Below are 15,843 nucleotides of genomic sequence, written 5' to 3' on the forward strand. Positions count from 1 at the left end.
GATTTGTCTAGACAACTAGCAGAGAGACATTATCCAACACCACTGATCAAGCGTTCATTAAAGAGAGCAAAGAACAACCATCAAGAATCACTATTAGAACCTTCGGTACCTAAACCACCTATGGAGAGATTGACCTTTGTGAGCACTTTCAGCACCAAAGCTAACCATATGCAGAAAATAGTCCGGAGACATTGGCGCATCCTGAGTCAGGGTAGGGACACAATTGCACAACCTCTATTTTCCTTTAAGAGAGCCAACAGCATACAGGATTGTTTGGTGCACACACGTCCTAAGGAGGTGCCAAAAAGATCGATTGGTACTCTATGGGACCTACCCGCTGTAGCGGGGCATCATCCGTGTGGGAATTGTTCGATTTGTCCGCAAACGAGACACTCTACAACCGTAGACATAGGAACTAATCGCCCCTGGGAACAGAACCACTTTTCCATATTGCAACAGCGCCAATCTCATCTATCTTATAACCTGCCCATGTTCAAACAGATACGTGGGAATGATGACACGTAAAGTGCGCATTCGTATGCTTGAGCATATCTTATCTAATCTTACCTTAATGTAGTTTTATATAGCGCTCTGTCACCATAAGCTTCCTGGCGCTGATTGGGTGCTGAGAGATGTGAAGGAGGGGAGCTAGCTAGACTGTGCGAAAAGACTGGTTTTCAGGAGTTTTCTGAATTCCAGAAGGGAGTTGGAAGATTTAAGCAGAAGGGACAACGTGTTCCAAAGTTTGGGGGCCAAGTGGGCAAATCTACAGCCACCAAATTTTTTGTGCTTAATTGGGGGTGCAGCTAAGAGATGGCGATGAGAGGACCGTAAGTTGCGTACCGGACAATAGGGAGTGACTAAGGATTTAAGGAAGGCGGGAGAACACAGCTTTGAATGTGAGACAGCCAATCTTGAACGCAGCCCTCTGTTCGACCGGCAGCCAATGGAATTTGCGGAGTAGTGATTTCGCCGACTGCCACTTCTTGATTTTATAGGCCAGTCTGGCTGCCTGGTTCTGCACAATTTGGAGCCTCTGGAGAAGATATTTGGGTAGGCCATGGTACAGAGAGTTAGAAAAATCCAGGCGGGAGAGCACCAGGGCAATCAGGACTTGCATCAGGGCCTCAGGTGTAAGGAGATGGGAGACTTTCCTGATTTTTCTTAGCTGGAACATGCATGATGACACAACAGCACCCACCTGAGGCTTGAGGGAGAGCTCTGTGTCTATGATAAGCCCAAAACTCTTTGCTGACTTAGCCAGAGCAGGCGGGGAGCCAAGCTCCGCCGGCCAAAACTGTGGACCCCAGTAAGTGGGGCTGTTACCCGGGAGGATTAGCTCTGTTTTCCACGGGTTCAACTTGAGCTGGTTAAGGTTCATCTATTGCTGGATGTGTAACATAACCGCTTGACACTCAAGGGCTGCATTAGGAGAGTTGAGGGGGAAGATAATTTGCAGATCGTTTGCATAGTTGAAGACGGTAATGTCCCACCTCTTCAAGGAATGGATGAGCGGTTGGAGATAAAGATTGAAGAGCAGGGGGGACAGGGAGGATCCCTGGGGCACTCCACAGGTGGATAGTTCCTTAGCAGCCATGAAAGGGCCTAGACGTACCGCCTGGGCTCTGCCTATCAAGAAAGATTTGATCCAGGCAAAGGCCAGGCCCCGAATGCCGGCCAGTTTGACACGGTGGAGAAGGATGTTATGGTCCACGGTGTCGAACGCCGCCGACAAATCCAATAAGACGAGCGCCTGAGGAGACCCTTTATCGGCATTGCCCCTTAGAGAATCCATAACTGCCAGGATCACAGCCTCGGTGGAGTGAGCAGGTCTAAAGCCGGCTTGATTAGGTTCGAGGTAGTTGGTGCGCTCGATAAACTGAGAGAGGCAGCTGGTGACGTGTGCCTCCAGGAGTTTGGATAGGTAGGGCAGGAGAGAGATAGGCCGGTAGTTGGCGAGGTCCTCCGGGTCTGTTCCGGGCTTTTTCAGTAGGGGTACTAAGACAGCCTGTTTGAAGGAATTGGGTACCATGCCCGTCTCAAGGGAGGTGTTTAACAGAGGCAGAATGCAGTCCGGCAGAGCCATACAAATGTTGCCAAGAACAGAGGGAGTACTGAGAGGAAGGGGTCCCAGTATCTGTGTGAATTAATTTTAAACACTCAAAAAGACTAATAAGCAAACAAATTAGGCTCACATTGTTTTAATCACAACGAGACCCAGTATATCCAATATACAGAAATAAATCATTAGGTATAACAGGTTGTACAGTGCCCCAAGGGGGGAAGGAAGGGAGGTGATGTGTGATAAAGTTAGGATAAGGTAGTGAGGTAACGTAGGTGACAGTAAAATCAGTGAATCAAGAGAAAACTGTATTCGTAAATCATATACAGTAAGAGAGACATCAAGTTCATAACAGTTGGTTCATGAGATCATACTTCACATTCAACAATAAATGAAATTAATAATGGCGTGAAGTTGATGGATCAATGGGAAGTTGTAGACGTTTCGACCCTCTAGATAGTGCAGGGTTGGTTGTGCCCTTGCTGTGGGGTCTTCATCAGGACTGGACAGGGGGGGGCGGGCAACCTAATTAGGTATACATAATACAGAAATTGAGTTTGTAAGGTGGTGGTCCTATTCAAGGGATCAACTAGTGGCGCACACATAGGAAAGCAAGGTAGTTAGTCTAAAACGGTCCATTTGTGCTCATTTACGAATTGGGGGAGACCCGAGGTGAACTAATCAGCATGCAGTAAAACGTGAACAGAATGGATCAGAGAATTAAATCAACCAGATATCACCCATAAATGGTGAAAAACGGACAAAAGGCAGTCACATTGGTATAACAGAGCGCGTGTTATACCAATGTGACTGACTAATTGCTGCCTTCACGTGCAGACACCGACTATGACTGTGGGGTAAGTCCATTGCTCTACCTCCGCTTTTCACCCTTTTCACCCTTGGCCCACTTACTGGCAACCATAACCCACCACAACTGCCTTTTAATTGTTCCACCTGCAGTTACCACCCTCCGGATTTGATCCTAGTACCTGATACCTTACAACTTTGATCTGTTGCATGACATATTCAGGTACTTTTATATATTTTATGTATTAGTACTCTACATGATGCCACCCCCGGGCTGGCACCCAGCTCCACGCGCTCTGTTATACCAATGTGACTGCCTTTTGTCCGTTTTTCACCATTTATGGGTGATATCTGGTTGATTTAATTCTCTGATCCATTCTGTTCACGTTTTACTGCATGCTGATTAGTTCACCTCGGGTCTCCCCCAATTCGTAAATGAGCACAAATGGACCGTTTTAGACTAACTACCTTGCTTTCCTATGTGTGCGCCACTAGTTGATCCCTTGAATAGGACCACCACCTTACAAACTCAATTTCTGTATTACGTTACCTCACTACCTTATCCTCACTTTATCACACATCACCTCCCTTCCTTCCACCCTTGGGGCACTGTACAACCTGTTATACCTAATGATTTATTTCTGTATATTGGATATACTGGGTCTCGTTGGGATTAAAACAATGTGGACCTAATTCGTTTGCTTATTAGTCTTTTTGAGTGTTTAAAATTAATTCACACAGACACTGGGACCCAGGTCCCAGTGACCATGTTTGGTTAAACCCCCCCCCCCCCCGTATATACCCAAGAACAGAGGGAGGGCAACAATCGTTATGTGAGCCGGATTTAACTCGGCCGGCGAGTTTTGCCAGAATGGGAGAATCAAGGACGGGGAAGCATGATAATGAGAGTGGGTTTCCAGGAGAGGAAGCTGATTAAACAGCGGGAGAAACGGAAGGGATGGTATTCTGAATCTTAATAATTTTTTCAATGAAAAAAACTATTTAAGGCGTTGCAGGACTCTTGGGTGGGGGCCTGGGAAGAGAGGGTTCTAGCGTCAGACGTGAGCTCACTCATAACTCTGAAAATCTCCTTGGACTTGTTAGGGGCAACGAGGATCCTTTCAGAGATGTGTGAGGATTTCGCTGCTGTAATTGCACTTTTATATTTTTTCCGTGCAGCGACGTATGCTTCTCTGTCAATAGGCGAGTAGTTGCGTCTCCACCTACGTTCCATCTGGCGTAGTTCAAGCTGCTGGGTTTTCAGGGAGGAGTTAAACCACCTGTGTGATTTGCTGTGATGAGAACGAGGGAATCTGGAGAGGGGGGCAAAGAGGTCACTGGCTTTTGTGATCCAGCTGGAGAAGTCGTCCTCCAGAGTATGGACAGTTGCGACATTGCGCGGTGGGGGGTGGGTCTCAGACAAAAAAGAGAAAACCTTGAGAATCAAGGGCGCTCCATTTGCGAGCGACCTCACCTGCCAGGGGAGGAACCTTGACACGACCCCTGATTGTGATCACCGTGTCGATCATATGATGGTCTGACCAGATGCAAGGAGTGACCACAGGACAGGAGAACGTGAGGTTGTGGGTCCAGATATGATCTAATATATGGCCCCTAATATGGGTAGGAGAGGTGACAAGTTGGGTCATGTTGAAGTTAGAGAGGACTTCAAATAGCTCGGCTGCGTGGGGGCCAGCGTTGCTATCATTGTACCAGTAATTAAAGTCGCCAAAGATAGCGTCTCGGGCAGATGAGGTCATCAGGTTAGCTAGCTGTTCGCTAAAGGCAACGGTTAACAGAGGCATAGAGTAGGGGGCGATAAACAACAATGAGGGTAAGAGCTCCCTCCCCCGTTTCTAGGCAGATAATAAGATTGTCAATGTCAGCAAGAGTGAGAGAAGATGTAGTTATGAATTTGAACTCCTTTCGTATGACAGCTGCCACCCCTCCACCAGCGCGACCAGAAGGTCGATTAATGTTAAGCATGTAGTAGTCTGGGGGCAATGCTGACAAAAGATCAGGGAGAGAGTCGTCAGTCAACCAGGTCTCTGTGATTAGGAGGATATCGGGGCTTTCGTCGGTAAGTAGAAGAAAAAAGGTCGGCCTGATGTTTTACGGATGAACGTGTATTTGAATATAATACATGTATGCGCGTGTCACTAATACTAGGACAGGCAGAGGGCTGGACACTGGGACGTGGAAGGGATGCTATGCGCGCAATACCAAGTGATGAGACACAATCTAGGCTAGCGGGAGATAAAGCACATTGTGCGGATTGTAAGTTCCTTAGAGCAGAAGGAGAATAAGTGAGGGGAGCGGCAGCATTCCTGGCCCCTGGACCCGTCCAGCCAAGGACGGGCGCAGACGGGCAGGACTTTGGCACGACTCCGGCGCGAGTCAGGCGCGTCCGCTGAACGCGTCCGCTGGGCGGAGGCATGGACGTCCCCTTTTATGCGCAACTAGAGCTTGATGATTCCCAGCCACACTCAATATGGCCACCGCTATTCTGTGCCTGGGACCCAACTCCACAGCGTCAATACTCGGCTGGGAGTGGCCCAGAACTGCGGGAGGGAGGGGGAAAGGAGTCAGCAGATAAAGCTTCTTTAGTCAAGCTATTTAGTTCATAAAAGTTCTTTTTGTTGTAAAAAAACAATGACTAGACTCACTAAACATTTTGCAGAGAAACACCATGGTGCAGAAGATTTCCAATGGACTATATTGGAAAAACCAGTGATTCCATCCCACATTAGTGATATCTCTAGATATTTATTTATATGAGAGCAGAAATGGATTTTTAAGCTTAGTTCAGACACCTTGGGGCTCAACGACGATATACCATGGTCTACTTTGTAGACCTAATTGAGCTCCAGACACAGCTAGAAGGAATCAGACACATTACGATTGTAGAGTTTCATATCCATTGAGTTGACCTCGATCTTACAATACATGATATTTTCTAGGTATATACACCAGTATAGGAGTTCTTCTATGACTTACACACTGATATTCATGATCATTGTGCATTGAAACTCTAAGTGGTGAACGATAATGAGCGAGAGTTCCCGCTACTGTAGTCTGATGTACACATAGTATCATTTAGGCCTAAGTTGCGAGTTTTCTTAGGCAGAGAGTTGTTGAAATAAATGCAAGATACTATTTGACTTGTTAATCTCCCAAAGTTGTGACACAAACTGAGAGACTAGGAAAGTTCCCTAGGGGCCCAGTTCGTTATACATTTCTACCTGTATCATAAATAGCTGGCCCACGCTATTGCCACAGCCAGCCTACTTGCTCCCACTGATCATATCATTGCTCTATTTTTCAACTCATAAACTAAGGTGTTGACAAGATAGATGTAAGAGGCATGGGACATTGCCAGGCTTCAACTATCCAGGATTCGGTTGTTGGTACTGTACTCTCAATATGCTCAGTGAGAGTACATTATGCCATCCATTTAACTTCCCGATCGGTCCCAACTCTGGTAACGATATGTCAACAACGGTTTGATGGCTGCTAGAGACACCATATAACAGTATGAATTTTGAATATACCGTGCTCTCCTTAAATTAAACAACCCAATTGTTTGGTTTATATTCTGCTGCAACTGCAGCATTACAGGGAGGCACACGTTACAGACACCGGCAAATGTAGAAACTTGTCTGTACGGAGATAGAACTACTTTTGCCCTCTTTATGACATCATTTGGTAGTTCAGGGTCTGGTCTCTAGTTTGGCTACATCGTGGGCCTAGCACGCTTGACGGCTAGTACACCGAATTACAGACGCCATTTTTATGACATCATGCTGTAGTTGGATTAAGCAACGTTTGAGAGGCTCAGGCGGCGTTGTTTAGTGTCCGAATGGGAGTAAATTCATAGTTACCGAAAGGTTAGGTGGTTTTTAAAGAAATCATTAAGTCTATAAAATGTGGTGTCCGCCGAACGATAGCGGATTAATCAAGTAAGGCGCAGTCATACACACGTGATCGGCTGTATTTAGAGGAGCTGACTATCTGGTTCGGTGCCTCCCCCTAGACTCAGTGAAGTCCCGAGGCACGGACGGATAGGTAGGTCAATGCAGTACGATATGTATGAGCATTAGGATATCTGCATCTCCTTAGTGGTTTTTAAAGGTGTTAAAACCAGTTGGGAGTTTTCTGACATGAAAACACCGCCATTTGGCATAGAGGAAGGTACTTATTAAAGAGGACACCTGGGTTTCCTTTTGGGCATTGTTTTCGAAGGTTGTTTAACCAGTAGAAGATACCTGTCAAATTTGCCACTTGGTCGGTGATATTTTAGACGTCTTAGTCTACCTAGCTGTAGACAGTAGAGAGTTTTTATTGTTAAAGAGTCTATATAAAAATAATTTTGTCTTGTTGGGCAGGGGTAGCTTGACAATCAACCAAGGGGCATCTCGGATGAGCTGGCATTGTGGACAGTCAGAACTACATATTGGAGGCGTAAACTAACAGTTGTATGTCGGGATTAGTTAATTTGTGGCTCCACACTCTCTATATCTCATAGTTCTTCACTGTGTCTCACAGTTCACAGAGCGGGCCTCCATATCCTGAGCATGGTCCAGGTGAGGTGAGGTCCAGGCCCGGGTCAACCTGGGTGAGCAAACTTACTAAACTTTTTTACTGGTTTGTTTTGAATAAAAAGAACTGTACATAGGAACATAGAGACTTATTGTATTTTATTTACTATTGTTTTTTGTAGATGTCAGTTGTATCCCTTGACATGGAGGATTAGGTTTAAATGTATTTACGTCACTACACTGATTCACCACAGCAAGTATTTTGCATGATTAATTTTCACTAATATTCAATCAATAGAGGCAGTGGCATATTGTAGAGAGCAGAGGCCCTGAAGAAAGCAGGGGGACAGTTGGCCCGTTAGGCTGAAACATGTTGGCCCATTTTCGCAGTTATCTGTTTATACTGCGTATTGCACTGTTCTGGTTTTAGTTAGGGGGTAGTGTCCGCACTCCGAATAAAGTTTGTTAATTTGGGGCACACCACCCTATTTTAAATTCACCACTCACTTTTTTCTGCACTGCTTTAACACTTTTTCTAGTGATCTAGTAAAGAAAGGTTCGTTGTACCTTCTCAGAGTATATTTGGGTAAGATCCAGCCATGTACACATAGGCATGGTGTTCTCAATGATCAAGAGGTATACCTGCCTTTAAAGCTGGATGACCAAATGATAAAACTGATCACTTTGAATAGTTGATGGTCACTCAGATTCTATCAGAGGCGGACTTTCCCTTCTATACTTTTCTTGTTTTAATATTTGAGACACAACACACTACTAGTGAAAGAGTGTGATTTATTTGCCTGAATTGAGGTATTGTAGACCCCCGGTTCCTTATGGTGTTTACATATAAGATTTAAAACCGAACAAACTCCTGAAATTTGCAAATGATGGTTAGAACCACAATCCATAACTCACACAACGGGTGTACAAACCCAAACTCAGCATGTTATGTGTGATGATGCAATGATATTTTACATAGTTAAAGAGTTTGCTAAAGGTAGGATGCGGCTGTATTTATTTTATTTTAAAAGTTTTATATAGCGCTGGCTAGACCCAGAGGTATCAGAGCGATTTACCTGCGTAAGATGATATAAAGAAAACAAGGCATACAAGTAGATAAAAGATAATGAAACAACATGCGAAATATACAAATCAAAATAGATAAACAGGTGCAAGAGCTATACACTTCAAGTAATTAGGTAGGTGATGTTAAGGAAATTGACAAATAATTGGACAAACATAACATGGTGATTGGGGATCAAGTGCAGGTCACAGGTTAGGACCCCCAATAATAATTGAGGAGGTGGATTTTGAGCTCTTTTTTGAAGCTGAAATAGGAGGGGTTACAGCGCAGGTTTTTAGGGAGGGCATTCCAGGTGATAGGGGCATTAAATGTAAATGTACATGTATTTATATAGCGCAAATCACCCACCGAGGTAGGTATCTAAGTGCTTGCTTAGGGAACCTGTCCTGGTATTCCCCTGCGAGATAACCCCGGCAGGGTATCCACAAGGTGAAAGCCAGGCATCCCACAGCGAGGGGCCGTAGTGGAGATTAAGCAAGCTATTGCCCAGAGTCGCAGAGTGTGAACCCGTGAGTCGAGTAGGCACCGGAGCGAGAATTATCGAGTCCGTGGAATTTTTGAGCCCAAGACCCGCCGAGGCAGGGAATCGAACCCTGGTCCAAGGCCGATCTCAGCTCCCGGGTCTGCCGCCTCTAACCCCTGAGCCACACTTCTCCACTAGAGAAGGAACGTGATTGTGTGGATTTCTTTTTATGCAGTGGTGAGATTAGGAGGAGGGTGCTTCTCAGAGGTCGTGTGCTGCCAGCAATGAGAAGTTTCTTGGAGAGGTGCTGCAGGGTGTTTGGGTGGAATGCTTTATGAGTAATGCTGGTGGTTTTGCAGGAAGATCTGCCTTCCATAGGGAGCCATTGAAGAGATTTGAGAGCCGGGGATATATGATCGAAGCGTTTGCAGCCTGTGATGAGCCTGGCTGCAAGGTTGAGCACAGCTTTGATTGGAGCAAGGTGGACCTCGGGGATTCCGTTGAGGATGGCGTTACCATAGTAAATACGTGAAAGAACAAGCGACTGAACTACAAGTTTAAAGTCATCGCTGGGTATAAAGGGTTTGATTTTCTTGAGGTGATGGAGAGTGAAGAGAGCCCCTTTAGCAGAGTTTTTGATGTGGACGTTAAGGGTTAGGGTGTTGTCGACAGAGATACCAAGAGATTTGATGGAGCTGGACAGGGTGAGTGAGCAGTTGAGTGCGTTAAGGTCCGAGATCCAGGACTGAACGGGAAGAGGGTTATTTTTAGGGGACAAGAGAATGATTTCGGTTTTATCAGGGTTAAGTTTGAGATGATTGGAATGGAACCAGGTTTGCAACTTGGTGAGAGTGTTGTTCAGGTGTAGTATGTCATTGTGAGCTTTAATCTTGTAATAGATTTGAGTGTCATCGGCGTAGAGGTGGTAGTTCATGCCTGCTTGTTTAAAAATGAGGGTGAGGGGTTCCATAAAGAGGTTAAAGAGGGAGGGAGAGTGAATAGATCCTTGGGGGACTCCAAGGGAGAAAGGAGTGGGGTTAGAAAGACAGTTTTGAATTTTGATTTGCTGAGTTCGGTGTTGTAGGTAGGAGACAAACCATTTGTTTGTAGGGAGAACATTGCTACTTTTATCTTCCCTTAAAACAATTAACTCTACTGAGCTAGAGGTTGGGTGGTGAACTCACAAGTGACTCATAACAAATCACTTTGTGCATCGGTCTTTCATGAGAAGGTGTGCACTCCTGGAGAACCCTGCAGTGGCAACAACATCCCTGGTCGGCCCTTCTTTGAGGCCAAATACAGACTAGTATTTTTATACCAGGAAATGGAGACGATTGCGTCTTACCCAATTTAACTGTGATACTGGAAACAGTTTCCTCTCTAGACTGCGCATGTCTGCTATTCTCAATGAACACCACATCACTTGCTTCCGACTATTACGTTTGATTCCGGCCAGTAATTCCTCCCATGAATAGCGCTATTTCCAGTTCCTCAGCCTGGTATGGGGACGAACAAGGAAGGTCAAGAGCAACTGGCCTATTTGTCTCATGCAGAGTCCCATAACCAGGCCTGTTTTTGCTCAGGAAGGATGCAGTCCTGTGTGGAAACAGAGAAGAGTGCAAGGACACATCTGGACCCTGTGTACTCATACTCCGGGGGTCAGTATTGCTCTGGGGGTTCCATTCAAATCATAATCCACCCCTCAGAGACTTTCTAAAATCTACCCAGACGCATTTTGAAGACGTTACATGTGTTTGTGCACTCCGAGAGTCCATTTATAGTGAAACACATACCTGGGGTAGCTTTGAACAGCAATAAATGTGATTTTGTATTTCCTCTCTCCATTGAGTCTTCATCTGCAGTATTTGTATCCAGTCCTAGGAATGATGGAGGCACAGACTGACCCAGCTCATCAGGACAGGGAATTTCTAGCTTGTACAAATGATCTGAACCATGTGCATCAGTACAAGCCGGTTCTAGAATGTCATTCTGCTCTGGTTCCTGTGCTTCAGGGCACATTGATTCCCGCTCGTAGTTCACGCTTGGATCCTGCGCATAAGGAAGTTCCTGCTTCAAGCATATGTGTTGCTGTAGGCACTGGTTTTGTTGTGACCCCAACTCATCAAAGGACAACAGCCCAGACTCCAAGTGTTCATCTGATGACATCCCATCAGGTGACACGGGTTGTAAGATGCGGTTCTCCTGGGGATCTTGGATCTCAAAACACATCAGTTCTTCTTCCAAGTGATCATCAGGTCCATTCCCATCTGGCAGCGCGGGTTGTATACGGTGGTTTTGCTGTGGTTCGTGTCCTTCAGGAAATAGCGGGTGTGGGCAGAGGTTCTGTTGCTGGTCACAGCTATTAGTAGACAATGGGGTTGATTCTTGCTTCAGGGGCTCATCTGGTTCCCTCTTTTCTGGGAACGCTGACCGTATGCTCTGGTCTTGCTGTGGTGCCAGCCCATCAAAAAATTCTGACTGAAGACACCGCTTTGCCCCCAGTGATCTGCCTGGAGGATCGGTCTGACGGCATCTGGATAAAGTACAATCCTGCTGTAGTCCATTTCCATCTGGAAACCCAGGTTGCATGCACTGGTCCTGCTGCAACTCGTGTACATCTCGAAACCCTGGTTGAAAGCACTGGTCTCGCTTCGACTCGTGTACCTCTGTAAAATCAGGTTGCAAGCACTGGTCCTGCTGTGACTCATGTACATTTGGAGATCCTGGTTGCATGCACTGATCCTGCTGTGGTCCATGTCGATCAGGCAACATGGGCTGTAGACAAAGGTTTGGGTCCTCTGGATGCACTTGAACATGAGTAGGCGAGGAGAGCGTACAGTCCTGCTTTGGTGCATGCCCATCAGAGAACACCGGCTGAAGACACAAGCTCGGTCCACCTGGCCTGTCCAGTTGAGGTATCGCAGGAGACAGGCTAACAGCACAATTACTAATGCTCGCCGGACAGACCACCTCAAAAGACACCGTACCATTATCTAGGGAACCTTGATCTTTTTCTATCCAGATTTTCTTAATCAGCTCAGTGACTCTAGAAGGTACGTCCTCCACAGTATTCAGCAAGTTATCCAGTTTGGCTTCCAACTCCTCCAGCATGGATAAAAGGATAAAGTGGGGCAGGTTCTCCGAAAGCGGTTCCAGGTCCTGGTCCCTCTGAGCATCAGTTAGGGATCTTGAAGCTGAGACGTCATGGAGAGGTAAAGATGGGACTGTGGCTCTTACGGATTCACGTGAACACTGCGTATTCGCTTTCTTTCCTGGAGCCTGTCTTCTGCCCATTCCGGTATTTTGATTTTCAAGCCTCAAGTGTCTGCAGAGAGAAGGAAAAGAGAGAAGACAACTCGTTATCACAGGACAGTCAGGTTAAACTGCTCCTTCCTGTCTAACCTAGCCCGGTGTGATAAGAGAACATTGCTCATTTCTAAAACCAGAAAAAAAATGTAATCATTACAATTTCGCAATACCCACAATATATCATATACTATGAAAGGCACTGATTTGAAATGTGTTTCCAACATTATGTCAGTTCCTTGGTCTGCTCAAATTATACACTGTGCTACCAAAAAATTAGAATACTGTAACTGCCTTGCAGCAATCAAAGGTTTATAGTACCTTAGCAGATAAGACTGCGCTACCATCCTCACTTGCACTGTACACCTCTCTTTTGCAATATTCGGTTCAGTGACTAAAGCATGCACCAGCATACCAAACCTCTACAGGATCTACAAAATGCTTCTTATGTCATTGCATATAAAGAGAGCATGTTCAACCTGGGGTTTCTTGGCACCGAATCAGAAATACATAAAAGAGGAGAAAACGAACCATAACGGGGAAGAATCTAGTCTCAATAGGTTTGTGGGTTGTCAGATTTCCAGGAAAACACTTGGAGTTAGATTCAAATAGATTTCGCCGGGAGAGAGATCCGAATGGAAGGAGCTTGTACCAAAGCTGCGTCCACCTAATCTGCTCCTCTAATTTTGAAATAGAAAGTAAATTCAAGTGAGGCGATCTCTGGTTTTGTTCGGGTGTATTAATTTCCACCAGGTTTACAATGAAGTGAGGGGCTAGACCTCTCACCCCTTTAGGGCTGAGGCAGAGGGTCTCGGAGTGGATTTGTTATTTCAATATAGGTGTGGCGCGTGCCCACCTCTGAAGATGATGTAGTAAACAAGCTGCGTCACTGTGAATTACTTGTAGTCTATGAATGGTGTTATTGGGTATTCTTACATATACTCAGTTGGCATAATGCGATCTAGATCGGACTGCGGCCACCGCTATTGATTTTCTTGTCTAAAGTGGGAGGAGTGGGGTTAGTTTCTGAAGTAGTTTCAGCATAAATCTGCATTTAGATGCTACTGCTCCAGCCTGCTGGGTCTTGCTAAGATTACTATTGATTATCACTCAGAGGCTTTTAGCTGTGGGTTTAGGCTCCGGTAACAATCTCATTTTAAGTTGGAGAGTAAAGTTGGTTCCAAAGATTGGTCTTATTCTTTAGAATTACAATCTCAGTTTTGTTAATACTCAGTTTCAGTCGATTCAACCTCGTCAAGTAATCATCAAATTGCATCATATTTTGAAACTGGAGTGGTGATACGGACATTCTGCCCACACAAATTAACAAGTGAGAGTCGATGTAGTTGTAAAAATTGCAACGTCTTGAAGACAGTTCATTCACCAATAGCTCAACTCAAATTACAGAGGTGTGGGAAAAATAACAATCTCTGGTGTACCCCAACAACGATCGGTAGGAAAGATTTAATCAATTCCAGGGCAGAACCCGAGAGCCAGCTTCTTCTAAATGGTCGACCTACATGTGATGGTTGACCTTCTCAAAAGGTGACCACCAAATCTGAAAGCACCAGAGCAGAGATCTGGTCTAGATTATCATCCTATCTTCAGGTATCAACCACAGATAGGATGACTGAGTGGGTGGAGAAAGTTTGTCCTCTGAAGCAACGTGAGATTGTATGATTTTTGCAGGTCAAAGGAGCGAAATATTGTTCTATAATTCTTGAGTATATTGGGTTCATCTCCCTACTCTTTGAGTCATGGAAGCATAACAGCATTTTAAAATGCAGTTGTAACGATCGCTTAAGCTACTGATGAAAACGCTCTGCAGGGGATTGCTCAAGACCTCGCCTTTCGACGGAGACGCAGCACCCTCAGCGCCCATATATCCTTGGGGTACGCCTTATAAATGCTGATTGATTGATTGATTGCTGAGCCCAGCTGCAACCCTCAAATTCTTTTGTGCATGCTTGGTCTGCCCAGACTCAACCTGCACATTCTCTCGTGCATGCGTGGTCCGCCAAGCCTCAACCCTCACATTCTCTTGTGCATGTGTGGTCTGCCCAGACTCAACCTGCACATTCTCTCGTGCATGCGTGGTCCGCCCAGCCTCAACCCTCTCATTCTTTTGTGCATGCTTGGTCTGCCAGCCTCAACCCTCACATTCTCTTGTGCACGCTTGGTGTGCCCAGACTCAACCCTCACATTCTCTTGAGCATGCTTGGTCTGCCCAGCCTCAACCCTCACATTCTTTTGTGCACGCTTGGTCTGCCTAGCCTCAAACCTCACATTCTCCTGTGCATGCTTGTCTGCCCAGCCTCAACTCTCACATTCTCTTATGTAAGTGTAGTCTGCCCAGTCTTAACCCTCACATTCTCTTGTGCATGCTTGGTCTGCCCAGCCTCAACTCTCACATTTTCTTATGCATGCTTGCTCTGCCCAGCCTTAAACCTCACATTCTATTGTGCATGTTTGGTCTGCCCAGCCTTAACCCTCACATTCTCTTGTGCATGCTTGATCTGCCCAACCTCAACCCTCACATCTTCTAGTGCATGCATGTTCTACCCAGACTTAACCCTCACAGTCTCTTGTGCATGCTTGGTATGCCCAGCCTTAACCCTCACAGTCTCCTGTGCATGCTTGGTGTGCCCAGCCTTAACCCTCACATTCTCTTTTGTACGTGTGGTCTACTCTACCTCAACCCTCACATTCCCTTGTGCATGCGTGGTCTGCCCAGACTTAACCCTCACATTCTCTTGTGCTCCCATCCTCTGCCCCTCTCCCCTCCTCCCTCCTCCTCTGCTCCCTAACCCCTCCACTCCTATGCCCCCTCCTCCACCCCCCTCCCCCTCCTCCGCTCCCCCCTCATCCCCCTCCCTCCCTCCTCCCCTCCCTCCTCTCCCTCCTCCCCTCCCTCCTCCCCCTCCTTGGCCCCCTCCCTCCTCTGACTCTCCCCTCCCTCCTCTCCCCCCTCTGCCACTCCCCCTCCCTCCTCTGCCCCCTCCCCCTCCCTCCTCTGCCCCCTCCCCCTCCCTCTTCTGCCCCCTCCCCCTCCCTCCTCTCCCCTCCCTCCTCTCCTCTCCTCTCCCCCTCCTCTCCTCTCCCCCCTCCCTCCTCCTCTCCCCCCCTCTGCCACTCCCCTCCCTCCTCTGCCCCCTCCCCCTTCGGCCCCCTCCCTCCTCTCCCCTCCCCTCCCTCCTCTCCTCTCCTCCCTCCCCTCCTCTCCTCTTCCCCTCCCTCCTCTCCCCCCTACCCCTCCCTCCTCTCCCCTTCCTCACCCCTCCTCTCCCTCCCCTTCCCACTCCCCCTCCCCTTCCCTCCCTCTTCTGCCCCCTCCGCCTCCCTCCCTCCTCTCCCCCCTCCCCCCTCTCCTTCCCCCTCTCCCTTCCCCTCCCCCTCTCCTTCCCCCCTCTCCCTTCCCCTCCCCGTCTCCCTCCCCTACCCTTCCCCCTCTCCCCCTACCCTTCCCCCTCTCCCTCCCCCTACCCTTCCCCCTCTCCCCCTCTCCCCTCCCCTTCCCTCCCCCCCTCCCCCTCCTCTCCCCTCCCCCTCCTTCCACCTCCCTCCTCCTTTCACCTCCCCCCTC

At 47.1% G+C, this 15,843-nt stretch overlaps 1 protein-coding gene across 1 annotated transcript in view; it reads right to left on the reverse strand.

Annotated features, from left to right (window-relative positions):
- LOC147668922 (uncharacterized) overlaps positions 1-12,276 on the reverse strand; it is a 74,110-nt gene extending 61,834 nt beyond the window's left edge. Inside the window, exon 1 of the mRNA XM_086948342.1 lies at positions 10,748-12,276. Coding sequence (XP_086804468.1) covers positions 10,748-12,248 — 1,501 coding nt within the window. The 5' untranslated portion in view covers positions 12,249-12,276. The remainder of the gene's footprint in view (positions 1-10,747) is intronic.
- Positions 12,277-15,843: the final 3,567 nt, after the last annotated feature.

Source organism: Lissotriton vulgaris, unplaced genomic scaffold, assembly GCF_964263255.1.
Source record: "Lissotriton vulgaris unplaced genomic scaffold, aLisVul1.2 SCAFFOLD_3513, whole genome shotgun sequence".
NCBI lineage: Eukaryota > Metazoa > Chordata > Amphibia > Caudata > Salamandridae > Lissotriton > Lissotriton vulgaris.